Source organism: Perca flavescens, chromosome 23 (assembly GCF_004354835.1).
Source record: "Perca flavescens isolate YP-PL-M2 chromosome 23, PFLA_1.0, whole genome shotgun sequence".
NCBI classification, from domain to species: Eukaryota; Metazoa; Chordata; class Actinopteri; order Perciformes; family Percidae; genus Perca; species Perca flavescens.
Genome location: NC_041353.1, coordinates 13,163,755 through 13,187,854, shown reverse-complemented (window position 1 = coordinate 13,187,854; position 24,100 = coordinate 13,163,755). Strand labels below are relative to the sequence as shown.

Sequence of the window (24,100 nt, the reverse complement as noted above, 5' to 3'; positions counted from 1 at the left end):
TTCAGGGGGACCTGTTGACACACACCCACGTAACCTTGGCAACCAGCAATCACTGCGGGTGCAGAATCATCAAATACGGACACATTAAGTCATACAAACACACACATGCATAAAAAGAGACACACATGTGGTCACGGGAGATCACACACACACACACACACACACACACACAGCAAATCTCACTCCTGACATCATGCTCTCTCCATCTCACTTCTGTTCATCTCCTCTTCTTTTTTCCCTTTTTCTAACCTCCATTTTTACATTAAAGAAGCAACATGTGTCTGCCCCTCTGTTTCTCTCTTCCCATCTCTTCTGGCACATTCTCTAAAAACGTTCCTCATTTTACCCCTCTTGCTTTTTTTCTCCGGTCGCTAGGGCCCAGTGGGTTTTCTAGGAGAGTATGACAAACCACAGCAGTGCACGCACACGCATACACACACACACACACACACACACACACACACACACACACACACACACACACACACACATGCGCGCACACACACACGCACACATGTGCACGCGCGCACACCTACACACACACACACACACACACACACACACACACACACACACACACAGGTCATGCAGAAAGAGACCCAGCTACTGCTGCTGTAGAGAAAGCCTGTGTTATATAGACACGCCTCTCTCTGTTTCACATCCTCCATCTCTTTTCTATTTCTTTCTTTCTCTTGTTCTTTCCCCTTCTCTTTCTTTGACTTTTCTTGTCTGTGATTGTCTTACTGTACAGAAGTATAGTAAATGGTCTGGCTTGCAGTTTTAAAGCCACATTGGCTGGGTTTTATTTTCCATTTTGAACCCAACAAACAAATTTGTGAAGGCAACTGCTGACAGGGCCAATAATCAGTGTACAGTTTGGTTTGGTACAGAACATTTGCGTGATGCAGATGACATTATGGTTTATGAACAAGATTGTCTGTGCCCCTGTTTAATCCCGGGTTTGTCTTGCAAATCACAATACATTTAGCTGGGAGCTGGTGTTAATCTCCCACTCTGTTTATAACTCAAGGTGTTTGCACGATCACTAAAGCTCGGTATTCATGTCAGGATCTCTATTTTGAAAATGCATGACACACTGTGCGCCTGAGTACCAAGGACGTAGGTGTTGGCAGCCACAGGGGACAGTGCCTAACTGCTTTGTTTTTGCCCTTGATGAAGTTACAGGATATAAGTTAAAAGCAGAGGGGGACATGGAATATAGTCATCAGACAATTTTGCTCGATTTTGGATGACAACAAAATAAATTGTTCCGTTACTTACACATTTTTTCTGTAAAGCAAAAGCATATGCGTTTCTATGACACATATGCCATGGCTGAAAGGAAGACCAGCAGGACCACATCTGATTAGTACCTATTTATGTTCTGCAAGTATGGGTTTGTAAATCTGGAATAGGCCTATATGTTTTCTTCCGATTATTGTTATTGATACTTTTTTGTTATGAAGCTTGTTGGATTTGACTTTGGCAACATTTTTACGTCATTATTCATGCCAATAATGTGTATTTGAGAGGGAGGGAAACGCTAATGTGACCCATCCATCAGTTTGAGTTCAGGAAAAAAAAAGCAGAGAAAAAGTAGCAAAAGCAATATATATATATATATATATATATATAGAGAGAGAGAGAGAGAGAGAGAGAGAGAGAGCGAGAGAGAGAGCGAGAGAGAGAGAGGGGAGAGGCTCAAAAGACAGAGACAGAAGTTTGGATGAGAAAGATGATGATGAAGAAACTGTCTTTTGAGGGGTATAGTTACAAAAGTGGGATTTTTTTACTAAAAAGAATGCAACTGGAGATTTTTATTTGTGTAACTCAGACTCATAATGTCTTCAAATAAACTGAGGACAAGGACTTGTTTTGGAAACATGTTTAGAAGGTATCTTTTAATGGTATAAACAGAGCAGAAGATTACAGCAAGCAAAACACGTTTAAATATACATATGGGGATCTGAAAAAAATTCTAAAATCTATTCTTAAGGAGGAAAAAAGAGAGGATGAGAGTTGCTGTCAGTTGTGCTCAGCTGCTTCTTTCCATGTTAAATGGCCTGTTTCTGCAACTCCTCTCCCTCTCCGTTATCCTCACCTGATCATTGTTGCATCTCTCCTCCTATCGGTCTCTCTCTGTGCTTCTCTCTGCCTCTATTTCTCACCAGCTCTTTCTCTCTCTCTCTTTTTCAACCACTCTGCCACACTCCACTGGCTTCAGCAAACGGCTCCCCTGTCATATTATCTCACACACACACACACACACACACACACACACACACACACACACACACACACACACACACACACACACACACACACACACACACACACAGTGATAGTGTTGCAAGCATATAGAAAATATACTGTTTATACACGCAAAAACCACATATGCAGACATGTTCTCCTGTCTGTACACACACACACACACACACACACACAGACCAAGACGTTGGGCTTGAGAGAGGCCCACTGCAGGGGATGAAAGTTACAACTTGGTAGAGAGTAAAAAAGATACACTGCCCGTACTATCTTTGCTGCTGTATTTGATTATGTTCATGCTTTGATACTTTAGATAAGCGATTTAGAAATTGATACATATAACTATAGCTATTATTGATATACACTCCCATCAGCTGAGACAAATGCATTTTCAAGTATCAAAACATAAGCAATGCCAGATGTGAGACAGCTTCAAAGTGATTATTTTGGTGCTTTATGACTGAGAGACAAATGAAAGAAGGGTGTCTTTTATGAATTATTTTCACCAACACAGTCATTTAAAAGACACCCATCCTTTCATAATATCCAGCATTATCAATCTTATTATATGAGCTGTTTGGTTTTATTGCATGTGTTCAGCTAGACCGTTACTTCTCTCAATATTTGACTGATGAAATGTAAATCTATTTTTGTTTTGTGTTGCAATAAAGATGAGGAGAGTGTAGGCCTATTGAGAGGCTGTTTCCAAGAGACAAAGAACACATTCTGATATGTGGCCGTTCCGGAGCCTACAAATAAAAACTACAATAACAACAACAAAATCGCGATAAAAATACTACATAGGCTATTCATGTTGTAAGCGGAGTGAAAAAGGGCTTCTCCAGTTGGCTTTCCTGTGTGGTCCGCTCAAAGGGTTAAAGCCCAAAGTGAACTGAATTGTAAGAAGTTGGTTTCCAAGGGAAACTGTTCGCACCGTTCCAGCTGAGGCGGGACAAACCAACTGCCTGACACGGAAGGGGTAGGGGTGGTCCGATCAAATTAGGAATTGATGTCGTACCACATCGCTTATTAAATACTGTCACACGTCCTTCCGTGTATATGCATCGGCATATGACGCTTATAGCAACGTTTTTTGTTACTGAATCTGTTTTTAACACATTCCTTAATACCATTACTTGCCTACACCCCTCCCGTACAGCTAGAGTGCTGGGTTCCCTGCCAAGTCGGTTTGAAAAGAGCAGACAAAGGCTTTGAGCCCAGGACGCCCCTCTCTCTCTCTCACTCTGCCTACAAAGCCAACCTAGCTCTATCTTTTCTGCTTTTCTACCATGGAAATGTTTTTTAATAGGCGGCGTTAAGAGTGTTGGTTTTATTTTTACTTTCTTTTTCTGAAATGTACGACCGTCTGGATCCCCGCTCGGCCGAGAGAGGAAGGCTTTTCGTAGGTATAATACAAGGAAGCGTCGTCTGAGAGAGGGAGAGAGGGGGAAGGATTGACGCTTTTTCCTCCTCTCCTCCTCCTTCCTTTCGCCCCCTCTCCTCTTTTTGGCGGAGAGAGGAGTTGAGGCAGGAATAAACGTTTTTTTTTGTTTTCCCCTTTTTTTAATGCATTTGAATCCTACTGCGCAACGAGACCGGATCACGTGGGGTTGGAGAGAGTTGGATCGATTTTGCACAGTTCAATGTGAGAAAAAGAGAGAGAAACAAACAACTCCCCTTTCTTTTTTTTACTTCTGTGGATAACTGGGACTGTTGATACTTTTGCATAATTGCATGAGAAGGGGAGTGGGTTCTTTTTTCAGCCTTGGAGGTGTGGAGTATTAATTCTTATATGCCTGGGGTTTGAAAAACAATGGAGACGCACATTTCGTGCCTCTTCCCGGAAATTTTGGCCATGATTTTCAGCTATCTGGACGTGAGGGACAAAGGCAGGGTAGCCCAAGTGTGTATCGCTTGGAGGGACGCATCCTACCACAAGTCAGTGTGGAGGGGGGTGGAGGCCAAGCTGCACCTCCGCCGGGCCAATCCCTCCCTGTTCCCCAGCCTCCAGGCCAGGGGCATCCGAAGGGTCCAGATCCTGTCCCTGCGTCGCAGCTTGAGCTACGTGATCCAGGGAATGCCTAACATCGAGTCCCTCAATCTGTCCGGCTGCTACAACCTCACGGATAACGGGCTGGGTCATGCATTTGTGCAGGAGATCCCATCACTGAGGGTTCTGAACCTGAGTCTGTGCAAGCAGATCACAGACTCCAGTCTAGGCAGAATAGCCCAGTATCTCAAGAACCTGGAGGTGCTGGAGCTTGGTGGCTGCAGCAACATCACCAACACTGGGCTTCTGTTGATAGCCTGGGGCCTCCACCGGCTCAAGAGCCTCAATCTGAGGTCCTGCCGGCATGTCTCAGACGTGGGGATTGGACATTTGGCAGGCATGACCCGCAGCGCGGCGGAGGGCTGTTTGAACCTGGAGTACCTGACTCTCCAGGACTGTCAAAAACTGACGGATCTGTCACTCAAACACATTTCCAAGGGGCTGACCAAGCTCCGGGTACTGAACCTGAGCTTCTGCGGGGGGATCTCAGATGCAGGAATGATCCACCTCTCCCACATGACCTCCCTGTGGAGCCTCAACCTACGCTCCTGTGACAACATCAGCGACACAGGGACCATGCACCTCGCCATGGGCACCCTAAGGCTCTCCGGGCTTGACGTGTCCTTCTGTGACAAGATAGGGGATCAGACCCTGGCATACATTGCCCAGGGGCTGTACCAGCTCAAGTCTCTGTCATTGTGCTCGTGTCACATCTCTGACGATGGGATAAACCGGATGGTGAGGCAGATGCACGAGCTGAGGACCCTGAACATTGGACAGTGTGTGCGCATCACGGACAAAGGGCTGGAGCTCATAGCTGACCACCTGACCCAGCTGGCGGGCATCGACCTGTATGGATGTACCAAGATCACCAAGAGGGGACTGGAGAGGATCACACAGCTCCCCTGCCTTAAAGTGTTGAACCTGGGACTCTGGCAGATGACAGAGAGTGAGAAAGTGAGGTGATTGGAAAGGTTTAGTTTTTTTTTTTTTTTTTTTTTTTTTCTTTTTGTTTCTGGATGGGGACATGAGGAGCAGGAGGAGGGGGGGATAGTTGGGCGGGTACATTTCTTTTCTTATTAAAAAGGAGAAAACCTCCCTTTTCCCTCCTGTGTGGTTGTGTAAGGTGTGCGTCTCCCATGTGAGCAGACTTTTTGAAGTGTTTTTATTTTTCTCTCTGTTGGCCTTGCAGGATTTCAATTAGTGTTTGTTATTATGACTAAATATTCTGCCTGGTAAGAACAAATTAAAACTTACTTTTGCTATGAGCTCATGAAAATCCTTGTTAACTATTGTTTTGATCTTGTATTGAGTTTAAATCTGACATCAGACTGGAATAACCTGCAATGCAAAGCTTGTGTCACACATTTACAAAAAAAATATTCAAAGTGTCATTTGAATTATCTGATTTTTTTTTTTTTTTTGCTGACACTTGCTGCCAGAAAAATTCTCAAAGTGAAACTTGTGCCCATCCAAAGTTGCATCTACCTTTTTTTTCATTTTAAGCAAAGTGAGGTTTAAAACTTTTTTTTTTTGTACACCGAGTCTGGATTTGAGACATTTACGACTAATCTCCACTACAGCCATCACGCCTAAAAACATTTGGCTACCTCGTATGTGGTTGTTTCTCAAAGGGTGTATACTGTTAAAAAAACAAAAAACAGAAGGAAAGCGAGAATGAGAGACTGGGAGAAAATGTGCCTAAAGGGACTGTGTCTGCCCCCTCCCCCCATCCCTCCCTCCCTCCTCCATGAGCAGAGCTGGAGAAAGGAGACCAGGACACAATCTAACTACCTTTTGTTAATTTACCCCCATAAACAGCAACAATTTCCCAGAGAGAGAAAGCGAGAGAGACAGAGGGAAAGCGAGCTGTAAAATCTTTTTCAGATTTCAATGGCGCTTTATGCAAAAAAAAAATAATAAAAACCCCGCTTGTGCGCAAGAGCTTTTTTATGGTTTGTTTTCCTCATTTTTTAGGGACAAAGTCCAACTTGTAAGCCCTTTAGAGACATGTTCAAGCTTTGGCCAATATAAAGAAGACAAGATCATCTGCTTACCCTTAGAAGAAATACCCATAGCCATCCTATAATAATAATAATAATAATAATAATAATAATACGGTAGAGGTTTAGGAATATTATAGTGCTACAGTGAAAGATAAAAAAATATGATCAGGCCATTATCAAACACAATATATGTCCATGTAAGTTTGTTATAGGTATATTCAGCATTTTTCTAAGGGATGCTGGTGGAAATAAATGTCAGTGGATGTTGTTCAGAGCGTCATACTTCAAATTGAAGTGAATTCTATATCTTATACCCTTTATTGATCGATACAAATCAGGGTTTGTCTCATGGCTTTATTTTCCCACGTTGATGCCAACACAGGTCGCATTCATATTCATGTTGCTCTCACCGGTGAGAGAGAGGGAGGGTGAGAGAGAGGAGGGTAGGGATATCTCTTTTTTTTCCTCCTCTTTTTCTCCATCTCTCCATGAATAAAAATACCCTGAATCCATTTTGAGACATGCTTAGAATAAGGAGCAATCGATTATTTTTCTTTCTCTCTCTCCGTGTCGGGTTACAGGCGGAATGCGTCTCTTTCTCCCTCCATCTCTCTCTCTTTTTCTTTCACACACACACACACACATTAACACACACATGCACACAGAGGCCTGTGTGTGCGCATTTTAATGTAATGCAATGACCTGCTAGAAAAATTAATATACGGATGTGCGTCCTGCTGAAAAAGCTGTGTGTTTGAAAAATAAAAAAAGATGTACTGTATATTATGTGTTTGTAAAGAAGAAGAAAAATGCAGAATCCCAAAATTAAATTGTTTTATATTCTTACGGTTAAAACAATTAAAGATATTTATATAATGAACGAAAAGAGCGGTGTGGACTACTTTTGTGTAGGTCTAGTACTTCATTGTTGTCATGCTATCTGTTTTTTTCATTAAGAATGTGAAGAATCTTAGTTTCCACATGGTAATTTGACATAGTTTATTTCCACAAGACAATCAGTACTGTCATGGTTTTGTCCTCAAATGAAGTTGTTCATCAGGCACATTTAATAAAATAAGGGCTTTAATTTTAATGCATTTCTCCTAATAACCACCCACACATTGAGTATTGTCCCTGATCAGTCCAGCCTTGCTTCTCAAAAGGGCTGGAAAAAAAGGGAAAAATCTGTTGTGTTGTTTTATTATTTACGAGGAGATTCAAAATGGATGCGTGCCGTCTTGATTTGGCTGCAGTGCCTGTGTAATTAATTATCAACAGGGCGTTTATTATAGGAAGCTGTTCTACCCTGCTGACTTTTTTAATCATGAACGTCAGTTTTTTTATCATCAAATGCAGCAAAAGAAGGTGTTTCAGCTCAACTAGTAGGACAGGTTCACATTTAAGTCTCAAATGTTTAAAGTGCAAGGTAGGTCAGGGCTGTATTTAGTGGATTTCATGGTTTAAATGGAAGGTTTTGGGTATTAGTGTTGGTTATTTTTGCAGTGCTTTATTTCACATGTGGCAGAGTTGTGTCTGTGCGGCTGCTGCATGTGTGGAGTAATGAGATCTAAAGTTGGTTAGAGCAGATTTCCCTCTCTGCTTTCCATCAGGACGTGTCCTGTGTGTGAAGTGACACACACACACACACACACACACACACACACACACACACACACACACACACACACACACACACACACACACACACACACACACACACACACACACACACACACACACACACACACACACACACACACACACACACGGTTGCCAGACCAGTCAGTAGCCATTGTCTGTCTTTAGAAGTTAGGAAGGCAGGTTTTGGTGGGGGATTTTTTTTTTCTTCTTTTCCTCTCTTTCTCCTCCTCTTGTTCAGTCACGCATACCAGATCCTAGACCAGGCAGGGGACCCCCACGCCACCCCACCCACTGCTCCTTGCTCCCCCCCACACACACACACACACACACACACACACACACACACACACACACACACACACACACACACACACACACACACACACACACACACACACACACACACACACACACATTTTAGCATTCCACACCATCATTCAAAGCATTTAAGCATTCTCCCTCCCCTGACTCTCTGTCCATGGGGATTTGGGGATAAAGGCCAGCAGAGGGATTGTTGACCACAGGGACAGAGAGAGAGATGGAAAAAAAAGACGACACAGAAGAGAGAGAGAGAATGTCAGTGTTTGCTGTTTCTTAAGTTTGCTTTAGCTGGCCTTTGGTCTTGTGCAATAACACTGCAATGAGTGCACACTGAGATGTGAAAGATTTGTCTGTAACATTTTGTGCCGCTTTATCCCAGAAACCTCTTAAAATCAGTTTGGAAACCACAGAAACAATATGTATAGTCTACTTAACAGTTGAGATATGATTGCTTATGTATTTTAATTATACAGTACTATTGTTATACATTTTGTGCCTTACAATGACAACTGACAACCGACAAACGTGGTTAATCTGTATGTGAGTTGGTTTGGTTGAATGCTGCGGCAAGGCAACAAAAGTGAACTCAAAAGGAAAGAGGTGTGACATTGTAACAAATTGGACATGGAATACTGATACATGAATAGAGAGATTGGAGGCGCACAATGTAGCCGATTGTTTTTTTTATCATTTGACATTTGGGTCTGCAGACCTTTCCTAACAGATACAGGAGACTTACCGTGACAAGGTCCCATCACGTGTTTCTACAGAAAGGTCTGCAGGCTGAAATGTAGATGACAAAGATACAATCAGCTGCATTCAAATGATAATGTGATACTTTATTAATCCCCACAGGGAAAATCTCTTTTTGTCTGCCACCCTCCACAGAGAGGTCAGAGGTCAGGCTCAGCTCCAGAGCCCCACTGCTGGAGCTACTGGGGATTTGGTGTCCTGCTTAGGGACACATGGCTTGGTGGAAGGTTGTCATGTTTTTACGTTAGATCACCTTGCCTCACTGTCCTCCCTTGCTTTTCGTTTGTAAGTCCTTGGAGGCCACCTGTGAAGCACCAATTCTAAAATACTGAAAATCTTTTTTGATGAAACAATTCTCCCAGAACTGTTTGTGAGGGGAATGCAAACTCGTCCCTTATTGTATAAGTTGCAGTCTCAATTTGCATTTTGAATAGAGAGAGCTGAGTGTGAATTAAGCTCTGGAGTTTCACTGCTGCTGGGTGTTTAGCATTATGTGGTTACAGAGCATGATATATCACTCTATTGTATACAGTGCAAGTTAACTTTGCAGTGTATGAAAATAACTGTGGACTAAGTACTGAACACAGGTGCTACCAATATTTCTATTTCACAAAAGATCATTCGCTAGAAAATATTACTGCAGATCACCCAAAGCTAATTTGTGTTTGAAAAAAGCCACTTTGAGCATGCTAGCACAGAGCATTTTGTAATTTTACACTTCCATACTTGCTCCTCTTGAGCACAGTTCTGCTTCCCTTTTGTAACATTTCAACAGTTTTGAATAAAGAAACTGTTCAGCAATTTGGGACAATGGGCTTGTTTGCTTTCTTGATATTAGTTAGATTAGAACATTGATACCAATTTCATTTCTGTCCATTGAATATGAAGTTGGAGTCATAAAGACAGAAAGCAGGGGGAACTAGCACCTTGCTAATTAACATGTAATATCTTGTTTGTTTTATCCATACAAAAACTGGAGTGTTCTCTGGTCTACTGACATCATGGTGATGACTCCAGAAAGTGACTACTACTGGCCAAGAAATTGTTGAGGACAGAACTAAAATATAAAAAAAACAAACATAATTTGTTGATTTTACACTTTAGTTTTTTAACTGATTTAACAAACAAGATATAATATGTTAATTGCTGGTAGGTGGATTTTTAAAATTTTATGACAGAGCTAGGATAGCTATTTCCCCATGTTTGTAGCATTTATGCTAAGCTAAGCTAACCAGTGGCTGACTGTAGCTTCATATTAACCGTACATACATGAGTGGTATCAATCTTCTTGTCTAACTCTCAGCAAGACAGCCAATACGCATGTTTTCCAAAATGTCGAACTATTCCTTTAAGACATACTTGGTGATTGTGTTACAGCTAGTGTGGAGATGATCAAATGCAGTGTTTCTCAACGGGGGCGTTCAGAAGATGATGGGGGGCGTTGGAGCAATATTTTGGAAAGGGGGGCGTTGAGGGTCAGTGTAACGCTTATCAGTTATCACTGCAATGGTATTCTCTTCCTCTACTTTGCGGAATATGCAGGTCATTAACTGCATATGGACCAAAAAAACTAAAAACTGATAGACTTTGGGGTCAGAGGTGCTTGCAACTGATGGTTTCGAGTCGGGGGGCGGGGCGTAACTAGGCAGAACGAGGGAGAGAATACCATTGCAGTATTGAATAATTGGAGCTCAAATGCAATTTTGTAATTTTCAAAATTTCTGATCCTCTGAATAAAAACAGAAAATTGGAAAAACAAGGATCGCAAGGATCCTGGAGGGAGCCTGGGAGTATGCCCAACCGGTCTACATGTGTTTTGTGGATTTGGAGAAGGCGTATGACCGGGTCCCCCGGGAGATACTGTGGGAGGTGCTGCGGGAGTATGGGGTGAGGGGGTCTCTTCTCAGGGCCATCCAATCTCTGTACAACCAAAGCGAGAGCTGTGTCCGGGTTCTCGGTAGTAAGTCGGACTCTTTTCAGGTGAGGGTTGGCCTCCGCCAGGGCTGCGCTTTGTCACCAATCCTGTTTGTAGTATTTATGGACAGGATATCGAGGCGTGGTCGGGTGGGGAGGGTTGCAGTTTGGTGGGCTGGGGATCTCATCGCTGCTCTTTGCAGATGATGTGGTCCTGATGGCATCATCGGCCTGCGACCTTCAGCACTCACTGGATCGGTTCGCAACCGAGTGTGAAGCGGTTGGGATGAGGATCAGCACCTCTAAATCTGAGGCCATGGTTCTCAGCAGGAAACCGATGGAATGCCTTCTCCAGGTAGGGAATGAGTCCTTACCCCAAGTGAAGGAGTTCAAGTACCTTGGGGTTGTGTTCGCGAGTGAGGGACAATGGAGCGGGAGATTGGTCGGAGAATCGGGCGCAGCGGTGCGGTATTGCATTCAATCTATCGCACCGTTGATTTAAAAGAGAGCTTAGCCAGAAGGCAAAGCTCTCGATCTACCGGTCAGTTTTCGTTCCTACCCTCACCTATGGGCATGAAGGCTGGGTCATGACCGAAAGAACGAGATCCAGGGTACAAGCGGCTGAAATGGGTTTCCTCAGGAGGGTGGCTGGCGTCTCCCTTAGAGATAGGGTGAGAAGCTCAGTCATCCGTGAGGAGCTCGGAGAGCCGCTGCTCCTTTGCGTCGAAAGGAGCCAGTTGAGGTGGTTCGGGCATCTGGTAAGGATGCCCCCTGGGGCGCCCCCCTAGGGAGGTGTTCCAGGCACGCCCAGCTGGGAGGAGGCCTCGGGAAGACCCAGGACTAGGTGGAGGGATTATATCTCCAACCTGGCCTGGGAACGCCTCGGGATCCCCCAGTCGGAGCTGGTTAATGTTGCTCGGGAAAGGGAAGTTTGGGGTCCCCTGCTGGAGCTGCTCCCCCCGCGACCCGACACCGGATAAGCGGACGAAGATGGATGGATGGATGGATGGATGGAAAAACAGTTTGAATATCCAATTTTTAAATTTGTCGAGACGGGAAAAAAATTGGATATTGGAACCCATTTTTCTGTTTTTCCAAATGTCCGTTTGTGCTTAGAAAATTGAACTGATAAGCGTTACACTGACCGTTGACGTGCCCTTGGGGGTCGTTTGTTTGAAAGCTAGTTTAAACCAAAGATTCACAATAACAATACATGTTTACACTTAAACTACTAAAACATTGGAAGTCTGTATCATTAAAAGCTGCCAGTTTACAGCACTGCGACTGGACGAGACCGGTATCATAACTCTTCTTCTCTTCTGTGCTTCTGTCAGCTTTGTTTGGCGCAGCTCCGTGCTGCCTTCAGGGAAACGGGACGTCAGAGTATCATCTTAAATGAGCTCTGTACCACGTGAAGCTGCATTCAGATTTAAAAAAAATAAAATAAATAAAAGCAATCGGCGCGACATCATGTTCTATTCTTTCTATATCAGGGCGTAATCATTAATATTTGGGGCAATTAGCCTACATAATATTTGATGGGGGGCGTTAGGGACCTGGATAATGGATAGGGGGGCGCTGGCACAAAAAAGGTTGAGAACCACTGATCAAATGTGTACTGACCAAAAAATTTAACAGAATGTTCTGACATGCTTCATCCACATGGATCATGAAGATAAATCAATAACTTGAGGATGAGACTGAAAGCTGTGGATGAATTCCCCAACAGATCGAGCAAGGCACTTACACTGCCAGGTTCAGGGGGTTTATTCTTCCTGTGTAACTCAAAGGTTTCACTGTAGCAGCCATGCACAAACGTGTGCACACACGGCACTGTAAGGCAGCTGGGATCTAAGCGCTCACCAAATGGCTTTATGTTAAAGAATATATCTCGCTCTCAGAGCGATTCTCTCTTCAAACCCACATATCCTGCCTGTCTGCATGATTGACAGCCTTCAAACAAGTTAATTCAAAACTTTACAGGCACCCAAATTAGACAAAGACCCACATTTCTGCCCCATATAGGTCACTAACGTGTAACAAAACCGTTTTCATGCTATAAATGCTGCTTTTGCATTTGAACTTTGGTGTGTGAGTGAGTGTGCGTTGTAAAAGTTGAACTGTGACTCGTCACATTGTGCTCTGAACCACATTTCCTGTCAGGCTGACAGGAACAGCAGAGTGTGTGTGTGTGTGTGTGTGTGTGTGTGTGTGTGTGTGTGTGTGTTTTTACTGCTATCATTAAAGGAATCATTCACCATTAAAAGAGGAACTGGGGTTCTTCACAACAAAGCAGCAGAGGTATTAGCAGCAGAGTGTTAGTGCCCTCCCCCACATCTCTCTGTCTTTGGCTGCAACTCCTCGTCTGCTGCGTGGTCTGTCTGTCTGTCTGTCTGTCTTTCTTTCTGGCCTGTTTTAGCTCTCTGCCTGTCTGTTGTTCGGCTTTCATCACTCTCTTTTCCTTCTCAACTTATTTCTTCCTAATTTTAAAGCTTTTCCTTTCTGTCTTGTCATCTCCACATGTCTACTTCACACTCTAATTGTCCCTCTTTCTCTCTTTTTCTCTGTACAGGAGAGCTTTCCACCTCCATAGTCCCTTTCATACATGCACTGCAACACTGAACTTATCTAGACGTTACCCGCAGGAGCTGTATGTGAGAACACAAATGTCCAACTGGTCATTTGGATCAATAATAGACTTTACCCTGTTAGCTCCCTAGTACAAAGTTTGTGTAATGTCCAATTGAGCCCACGTGTGAATAGAGCAGGTCATTGTCCTAAGAATTCACAGCAAGCGAGTGGGTGTGTTGATGATGGTTCTATCATGCAGCTGGCGTGAAACCGGAAAAATACAAACATCCTAAGGAAGAATGAGGTTACTTTACATGATCTAAAATGTCTAACTGTAGACACAATAATATTCGGGGATGGACGCCAAAATTGTCAGACGAATTCAAGGAACGGCAAGAGAATTGTTTTTTATGACCAAATTACGAACTGGCTACGTGATGGTGGTGTAAATTTGCTTCATGCCTCTTGCACACTCTAGCCAGACGCCACCCCTCGCCTAAACCAAGTGGAGAAGGTAAGAACGTGTCACAGACAATCTCCTGTTGTGTGCTACATGTATAAAAAGGCAACCCCAAACAATGTCCAAAGAATCAGGTCTGGAAATTTTCAGTTCACATATGAAAAAAACGGCTTAACTTTTTTTTTTTCATGCCCATGGTCTCCTCTCCTTTCCTGTCTCTCTCCTCTTTCCTCTTATCCCCCTCTCACCCCTCCTTTCTGTGGCACCTGGTGTTGAGGTGTCGCTGAGGTACAGTAGATGGTTCTTTGAAGTTCCAGTGGCCCTCAGGGGCTGTGTGTGTGTGTGTGTGTGTGTGTGTGTGTGTGTGTGTGTGTGTGTGTGTGTGTGTGTCAGAAACTTTTTTTTTTATCAGCAGCTCCAGTCAAGAACATTTGGTGTGGCTTTTGATTTGGGCGTCTCTAATCTTTAAATGACCTTCCCTGTGCAAGTGTTGTATAGTATTTCCTGATTATGTATAGCAGGGGAATTTAAAACCCTATTACCATTAATGTTTTGCTTTTCTCAACCAATCAAAGCTGGACAGTCAAAGGGATAGTTCAGTTTTTTTTTTTTAAACTAATTTAATTGGGACAAAACTATATCTATATCTATATCTATATCTATATATATATATATATATATATATATATATATATAAGGTCCAGGGTTCGAGTCTGACCTGTGATGGTTTTCCTGCATGTCTTCCCCCCTCTTTCTCACCTTTCATATCTCAGCTTTCCTATCGAATAAAGGCAGAAATGCCCAAAAATGTAATAAATTGGTGAGCCATTTGGGATTGGAAGCCACATCAAAACATAGGGCGATGTAAATGTTCTATTGGAGTAGAAATATGTTATAGTCATATTGTAACTTACTGGGCTTACAGCTGGCCCAGTCGGGGAAAAGTCTGATGTCTGCTATGGTCAGCACCCAACCTGGAGAGAAAAAGAGGGGGTGGTAAGGCAGAGAAATAAATAAAGGAAACCAGGGAAAGTGGTAAAAAAAGAAGAGAAAGGAAAAAGAATCAAGGGAGAAACAAATGAGGGAGAGAGAGAGAGAGAGAGAGAGAGAGAGAGAGAGAGAGAGAGAGAGAGAGAGAGAGAGAGAGGAATCTGTGAGTCACTGTTTAACTGTGGGCTGCTAAAAGTCGACTAGCCATGGTAAAATACCTACTGGGTGCACACACGCATGCACACAAACACACACACACACACACACACACACACACACACACACACACACACCAAACTCGAAAATATTTTAGGCCTTGAAATGCCTAAAATTCAACAATACAACACACACGTGCGTGCGCACACACACACACACACACACACAAACTAAACGTTTATGCAAAAAACATGCTTCTGCCTCTCTCAGACTTCACTGCCCAACAGACCAGCTAATTATTTTTAGTTGGACACCAGGCACACACACACACACACCTCTGCTGCACATTCCTCAGAAACTAATGATCTGTTCTTCTACAAAGGTAAGGTCACAAATAATTCTTTCCATTTCAGAAAGTTGAATTTTGCAGCAAAGGAGGAACAATGACATCATCCAACCCCTAAGTGATTAATTATTGATGATTTTTCTCTGGACAAGAAGTAACAGGGTGATTACAATTAGTTCTTTCTCTACAAGAACAAGCCTTGCCAAAGATGGTGCTGTGATTAAATTGCAGTATACATATGCAATATGATTCTCCTCCTTCAGCAGTCTCTGCGACTATCACCAACATATTATTTTAACACTACCGATTAATCTGATGATTGCTTTGGTTTTTTGATTACTTTATTAATAGTTTCGCCCATTAAATATTACAAAATAGTGTGACAAGATGAAGCCGCTACAGCTATGCAGCAGCTCTTTGAGGCTGTACTTGGCACAGTGCACAGTGGTGCTTTGAGCTTAATGCTAACGTCATGCTCACAACGACAGTGTTAACATGTTGGTAATTGTTTATGATAATCATCTTAGATTAGCGTGTTAGCATGCTAACATTTGCTGAACACTTAATTTAAAGAACGGCTGAGGCTGATGAGAATGTCCTTAGTTTTGCAGGTATTTAGTCATAAACCAAAGTATTTTGACCTGATGATGGAGCTATGAAAAGTCACCAAAGTTGACCATGAATGGCTGTATCAAATTTCATGGCAATCCATCTAATAGTTGTTATTTAGTATACCATTCATTGAGATAGTTCAGTCTGGGAATCCAAAGTGATGTCTACAATTGTTTGTTTTTGAGGGATCAACAGTCAAAATACAAAGATATTCAATTTTACAATGGTATGAAACAGAAAAAACTGCAAATTCTTACATTTGAGAAGCTGGAACCAGTATATGTTAAGCATTCTTACATAGTAAATGACTGATTCATCACTCATCAAAATATAATGGTTTCAGCACTACTTGGTGTATTTTCCAGCCTCTATACGAGAGAACCCATCACTCGTTAGCTCCTCTGGGTGTTCAACTGCTTATTATTTTATCAGGTCATTTACTGCTGTAGGCCTTTTGCTCATTAGGCAACAAATGCAGATAATAATTCACCCTCTATGTCCCATACTAGCATCACAGCTATGTTAGTCCAAGATTTTCTATTCTGAATTATAGAGATCCTTTTTCTTCAGTAGGCCTATTCGTGCAATTAGTATGAGCCATCTTGCTCAAATCATAATTTTGTTACATTTTATACACCTAGCATTAGCCGTTCTGTGATGTTTTGCCTGAAAAAACAACAAGTCTTTAATTTGAAGCCATAAGACCCCCACTTCATTCACAATCAAACCATGGACGTTGTTGCTGAATCTATTTTAAAAGCCTCAGCAATTACAATAGGAGACTGGGAATTATGCAGCATGAGATGTTGACTTCTGCTCCATATTCCTGCTTCATTTGACAGTATCCAGTGGAGAAAGACAGGAGAGGATGGACAGGAAAAGAGAGAGAGAGAGGGAGAGAGACAGAGAGAGAGAAAGAGAGAGAGTAGGGGATGACATGTGGGTTCTTTTTGGGTTTCTTTGTCTCGATGTGAAACCACGTGAAGCTCTTGACAGAAATGTGACAGATACCTGCAATGTCAAAAACTGGCGGGCTCGCACCCATTCTAATTTGTCAGGTGAGACAGTGTTTTGGTAGCGTGGGAGGTGTGGTGCGCTTGTGTGTGCTTGTCTTCCTGTCTGTGCAGGTGTGATTGAAAGTGTACGTGCATAATGCATGTACGTAGGCACTCAGTGGTGTCTGTGCCTCTCTGTCAGCTCTCTGCATCTTCCTGTCAGTTTAGCTTGTCATTCAAGCATCAATAAAGAGAAAGTTTTTCTTTCTCTTTCACTCTGCTTAAAATGTGTCATCCTTTTCTCAAACAGGGAAAATGGGCAGAAAGGGAGACAGAAAACTGCAGCAAAAGTCGAGTGGGGTTTTATCGCATGTTTGACAGGAAACGCTGTGCATTGGAACAGAAAGATTTCACGTTAACAAGGAGGATATTTTTCAGGGCCTTTTTTTGGGTAGGTGTTAAGAGTGTTTGTAGGGAAACATTGAGGAGAAAAAAAATGAGCAGGTGGAAGGAACATGAGGTAGATGCCGAAGTTGGATTCCTGACTCAGTGTTGGACTAGCTTCACCCAAAAACCAAACTTCACATTGAAAGGAAATTATTATTTGAATGATGTTACAGCATCAATCACTTGAGATAAGTTGTGGGCCACTAGCAAAACAAAGCAGGAATAGCTTGACTTTTAGAACTGATTTGTTTTCTTGACGAGAGCTACATTAGAAGCAAAATATGTCAGGAGACCGTTAGCTTAGTCTTAGCATAAAGACTGGAAGAAGGGGATAACAGCTAGCTTGGCTCTTTCCAAGTTGGTTACTCTGTGTGAGTTTTAACAGTCTGGTCGTTTGCCTTCACCACAAGCGGACCCATGAAAGAGAGATAATTAATGCTAGCTAACTAGCCTAGCTTGCTAGCTTCTACTTTCTACAAACTTAACAGCATGATGGGTCCTCCTAAATGTTTAGGAGAAATGTTAACTCCAATAAGGTACATAACCAATGCCATGTGTGCTTGTTGAGAAAGGGTAGAAAATGTCTTGTATCATAGTTCGTAGGCTATATGCTGCAGGGCTATGACATGCTCCAGTCCCAACCATAGACTGTATATTAATGGACAGCGCATGTGTGACGTCACCCATTGGTTTGTGGAGATCTGCTATCTGTCGTCGAGTTTGCCGTTACGGGCGCAGCCATCCTGGTTGTGGATGTCACGATTTTAGACGTGAGGGAGGAGCTGCTTACACTCTACGTTACGTTACACACTTTCACTGGCAATCACATCATAGCCACACCTTGCTTGTTTACTGAGGTAATGAATCAAGCTAGAAGTGGGTCACTTTCTCATAGACTTCTACAGAAACCGACCTCCTTTTGCAACCGCACACGTGTCGCCCCCTGCTGGAATTCAGATAGAATGCAGGTTTAAGGCACTTCCGCATTTGCAGCACTTCGCCGAACCGGATGCGTTATCCATTAATATTTACAGGTCCCAACGCCAGCTCTCAAATGTCAGTCAACTGCTGCCATGGAAACAGAAAACCCAGAGGCTTAAAGCTTAGACACAATATGTTCACAACACAATAGTTGCAGTATCATCTTAGACAAATTGAAATTTCAGTTTAACTTTAAATTGAAATGTCATTTGATTAGGTTTTTCTTTTTTTCTTCTTTTTTTTAAGATTATTTTTTCGGGCTTTTCCGCCTTTATTAGATAGGACAGCTCAGACATGAAAGTGGAGAGAGATGGGGGAGACATGCAGGAAACTGTCATAGGTCGAACTCTAACCCTGGACTTTCTGCATCGAGGAATAAACCTATTTGTGCCTGCTCTACCAAATGAGCTAACCGGCCAATGAAAAAATTGATTAGGTTTTATGTGGAAATAAAATAGGTTTATAATATTTGGGAAATGCTATAAGGACAAAACCACCAAGTATTTGTAATGAGAACTATATTTCTTCACATATTCTAATTTAGACCAAATGTATGAATAAACTGATTTATACCGCTGAATAAAAGGAAGGTCCTAACTTGTTCGCACCTGCACTGAATTTGATTGAGCCGAGAGTCAGGTCACTTTCCGTTCAATCCAATTAACCCAGGAAGTGGACATTTAAACCATAAGAAAATCCCCATCAAAAGGTTATTTAATATTCAATCTATGAAGGCATTATTGAGACAGAGTAGCGCTCTTATCTGCCAGTAAATGAATTACCGTTTCAATTTGCATGTTGAGTGAAGTGAACTGAAAGTGCCTCAGACCCAGCGTGTCCACCAGAGCTGTGGTGTGCCTGCTGATAACCAGGCTCCCGATTCAGGATTTGGCAAAAACTAGATTTACACTTGTGCAAAAATAAAGTCAATTTTTTAAATTGGTTTATAGGTGTGAAGGTCTGTAAGAAGTCTATGGCATAGGATTGAGGAGAAAGCCTCATGTTGTTAAATATTCTTCATCAATTCCATTCTAATGCTGGATGTTTCAAGTTTTGCAAAAGAGGGGCATGTAGTAAAGCAATGTGCTGTAAGGTTTTGAATATTATAAGAAACTGAATGCCTTATTGTGTAATTTAATCACTACTAAATATATTATGTTGGAATTTAAATAATATATAGCATTGAAATATTTTACTTTGAAAACTTTAATTTGTGTATAGTTTGAATTCCACTTTCCAGAAGGTAATCCCAAATTGAGCAATTTCCAAAATCAGATTTTATTTCATGTCATTTTTAATGGTTTAGAGCCTCAGATAGCTAATTCAAGGTTGAAGTTCAATTTGAAACTATATTCAAGTTGCTCAATTAAATTGTATTTGCTTTAGATTGTTAGACTTGAATTGACCTGGATAATTCAAAGAGGGGAATTCAAACCATATGAACTCTGACAGATGGTTTTTAATATAAAATATCATATTAATAAATGATTACAGCTGTTCTTGCTTCCATACAAGCATTTTGAGCATGCAGCATACATTGAATGCAGCACATGTGCTAAAGGCTGCACTCAGATGTGTGCCAGCAGCTGAACTTTTGTTTTACCATGGAGCGGTACAGACCTCATCTTTCCACTGCTGCTTCAACAGATGTAATCGGACTTAAAAAAAACCTGCAGTACCAGGTGTGTTAGCTGCTTCAACGCAATGTCTCTAATATTGAACTCAGTCCCTCACGTAACCAGACTTGACAATGGACAACAAACAAAATAAACCCAAGTTAGGATACAGAGGGGTGAAGAAACGGACGAAGAAAGAGCAAGAAAATTAGGCAGTGACATATCTGATTGTAGCCTTGTGAGAGTAAAAGAAAAAAGAGTGAGAAAATGAATGTGTTTGTGTGAGAAAGAGACTGAGAAAAAAACAGAGGAATAGAGGAAAAAAAGAGAGGCATGGAGACAGAGACATGAGGTGGAGTGAGCAAAGATAAAGTGAGAAAGTGAGGATGGAATACAAAGAGGGTCTGTGTGTGTGTGTGTGTGTGTGTGTGTGTGTGTGTGGCGCGTGTGTGTGTGTGCGTGTGTGTACACCAGGTGTGTATCTGCCATCCCCAAGGTCCTCCTAGCTGTCTTCTCCCATTGATTAGTTCATATTGATCTGGCCTGGCACACACACACACACACACACACACACACACAAACACAGCATGGTTGACTTGATTTAGCCGGGCTTTGACACAAGGGACATGATGGTACATTGTTAACACACTCACACACACACTAACACACACACACACACACACACACACACACACACACACACACACACACACACACACACACACAAACACACACAAACACACACAATACTCCTATCATCATTTCGCCTCTTAAAATGACAACCATCTTCTCTCTGAAACACACACACACACACACACACACACACACACACACACACACACACACACACACACACACACACACACACACACACACACACACACACAGCCTATTTGCTCATGTGCATTGGCTGTCTGGCAAACAGGCAGGAGAAACAATGAGAAGGTAAAAAACTCAGTGTCTTCGACAAACCTAATCCATAACTCTTGTCCGTTTCTCTGGAAATTGTTTGATTTTCCACCAACTACCACATGTAACAGTGTGTGTTTCAAATGTTACAGAGCTCAGTTTAGCTTGTAGCTAACGCTAAATTTAACTTTGCTGTAATCAATATCTTTAGAGCAATGGATAACATGGCTACTTGTATGTAAAATGGTTTCTCTTTTGACAAACTTACAGAGAATTATCACCCAATTGCAGTTCCATTCTGCTCTATTGAACTTTAAATGCAGTACTACCTCCTTGTGGCCCGCAACTTCACTGTTTCGATTCACTCTCACTGCTCTCATGGTGTTGTTTTCTACCACAACAGCTGTTTTCAGCGCTAAATGCCTAAACAAACAACTTTACACTACCTGCTCAGCACCAAACAGCAGACAGACAAAGTTAGCGACTAGCTAGTTAACACAGCGGAGTATTTAGCAACTAAAGAGCCGCAGATATTTCCCTCAGGAGTAGAGGTCGACCGATGGATTTTACCGATACCGATAGTTAGGTTGGGCCGTATTTGCCGATAACCGATTAAGCGACCGATAGTATTTAGAATTTATACTGGATAAAACAGTTGACAAAATACATACATTTTTTCAAAAAAAGTCAAGACACTTTTGCCAATAATCAAAATAATAATGTCATATTTATTGATATTACACCCACAGCAATGCTACACAAGCATGTGTGTTGTCTAAAACAGTTCTCCTATTTGGAGTCATCCAGTGCAAAAATAAACATAATGAGCATTATAATTCATATAAAGGACAAACTATTTACATTTCTTCAAAAAAGACCCAAATGTATGCCAAATCTCAAAACAGTGACGCCATTCTTCTCTGTAGAACGGTTAAGATCTAGCCTGACGTGGTCCTACTCAGATTCTAGTCAGAATGTGAGTCTGAAACCGCTCCATTGGGCTGTGATTATGGGGCGTGTTCCAACCAACCAGGAAAAAAAATGCCTCTGCATTCATTGGATAGACCTACAACCAATCAGAGCAACGGAACTCAACACTGTGTATCGTCTCCATAGCACCACTCTTTGCACAATGCATTCATTCTAACTTCCGACTTTTAGACTTTTTTGAAGCTGGATATATCATTTGTTGCGTGTAAATATAAATAGGGATAACGTTAGTGATAGTGACATGCTCGCAAAAACACGTTTTATTTCTCTGATTCACGGCTTTGTTTAGCGCCGGCGCTCCCTCACTTCAGTCTCTCTCTATGTCTCTCCACCATATAACGCGCTCTCTCTCCAGTCTCTCTCTATCTCGACGCTAGTACCGTGCTTTCGGGCAGTTGTTGATGCTCCTCCGCTGAGGATTTTAAAATGAATGCGCTGTCAATTCTACACATCTCAATTCTCCAGCGGCAACCACTAGACGGATCGTGGACGATTTGGGTCGGACTTGCGTTCATTTTTGTCAGTGTTTTAACCGCTTGAGGTTAGTTAGCCTACTGCTAATGTTTAGCGTCATCTCAGCCTCGAAAGCAAACAAACAAACTGCTCTCGATGCTTTAAACGCGCATCTGATGTCAGGCTTCTCCGCACAGCATGTGCTCTCCGTGCAGCGCGCAGTAACACGTGTCGAAAATAAACAACACGAGGCATCAGTGATAGTTTTTGTTTTGCCTCTAGAGGCCGCTATTGTAATGCATGATGCCAGCAGACCCTTCTCAGCTCTCGTGTACTGTGTAATGAATGACAGCATGCAGCCGCTCCAGCAACGGACACAACCAGAAAAAACTATCGGCATGGATTTTTGACGTTAACAATAGTTCCACCAATCAACTATCGGTGCCGATTAATCGGCAAAACCGATGAATCGGTCAACCTCTACTCAGGAGTTGGTAAAGACCAAAAACAGAGCGAGAAGGAGAGTGAATATTGGACTTACATTCATTAGTTGGTCAGAAACTCGACTCCAAATGAATGCTAATGCTGCTCCCTATCTGCTGGATGTGTATATAGGCAACGGTTTGCTAACTAGCCATAATGTTTGCAGCTTAGCCCCCAAGACTTTAAAAGTTATTACATATTTACAGTTTTTGCCGATTGCTTACACACTAAAAGTGAATGGTTAGACTAAAGCATCAAAACCTTAACCTTTTGTAACCATGCCGTAAACAAAGGCACCAAAAGTACAAACACGTTTTCTGCTTTGCACTTTGTTTGCAATTCTGCAACACACTTCTTGCAAAACACTACACACTGTTTCTTACATTAGAAACTTTGTTCAAGAATAAAAACTCTTGCAATCATTGGGAAAGCCCTTCCCTTCAAAATGCAAAACACTATTTGAAATTGGCAACAAACCCATACACATGATCACCTTGTGTGCTGCCATTAATCTTAAAGGAGTTCTCCAACACCATTCCACTCTAGGTCCCTACAATACTCCACACATAATCACATTTCTGGATGCACTACATAATGTTGTACAGGACGGACCACTGCAGCCCAGGTTTGTTGTCACCTGGGATAATGTTAGTTTCCACTGAGCTGCTCTTGTCCGGGACTTGTTCACCAACCACAATACTGTAAGAGGCATATGGAGACATTTTGTTGCAAAAATGCCATTTTGAAAAAGGACTGTTACATTTTGGTTGCAGTTTCATATTGACATAGAAGTGAGATATTTATCTCCAAGTGTTGTGCCTTTTTTTTGGCTTGTTTGAAGAGTTTTGACTTTAAATTGCAATGTATTTTGCAATTGTCAATTCAATTTGCACTTCTGTCATTCAATTTGAATATACATTTTGCAATTGATGATTCAATTCAATTGGCAAATTGAATTGCCATTTGAATAGAAGACCAAAACACCATGGAAATATGAAATGCAATTTACATTTTTTAGTCAAAATCATTTAAACTGTATTGAGGATTGCATTGCTAGTTTGCATATTAAATTGTCAATTGCAAAATGCAAATTCAAATTGAATGACAAAATTGCTAATTGAATTTACAATTTCAAAATACA

The 24,100-nt window shown here is 42.0% G+C and overlaps 2 protein-coding genes across 3 annotated transcripts in view; one reads left to right on the top strand and one right to left on the bottom strand.

The window, feature by feature from the left end:
- Positions 1–24,100, bottom strand: part of wnt5b (wingless-type MMTV integration site family, member 5b) — a 90,486-nt gene that overhangs the window by 25,820 nt on the left and 40,566 nt on the right. Inside the window, exon 2 of one of the 2 annotated variants that reach the window (XM_028570266.1) lies at positions 14,896–14,955. The exons of the other annotated variant lie outside the window; for it this stretch is intronic. The gene's annotated coding sequence lies outside the window, so the exon portion shown is untranslated. The remainder of the gene's footprint in view (positions 1–14,895; positions 14,956–24,100) is intronic. 2 annotated transcript variants of the gene reach the window in all.
- fbxl14b (F-box and leucine-rich repeat protein 14b) lies at positions 3,448–6,589 on the top strand. Its single transcript, XM_028570264.1, has one exon. The coding sequence runs from the start codon at positions 4,079–4,081 to the stop codon at positions 5,279–5,281; it is 1,203 nt and encodes a 400-aa protein (XP_028426065.1). The 5' UTR covers positions 3,448–4,078; the 3' UTR covers positions 5,282–6,589.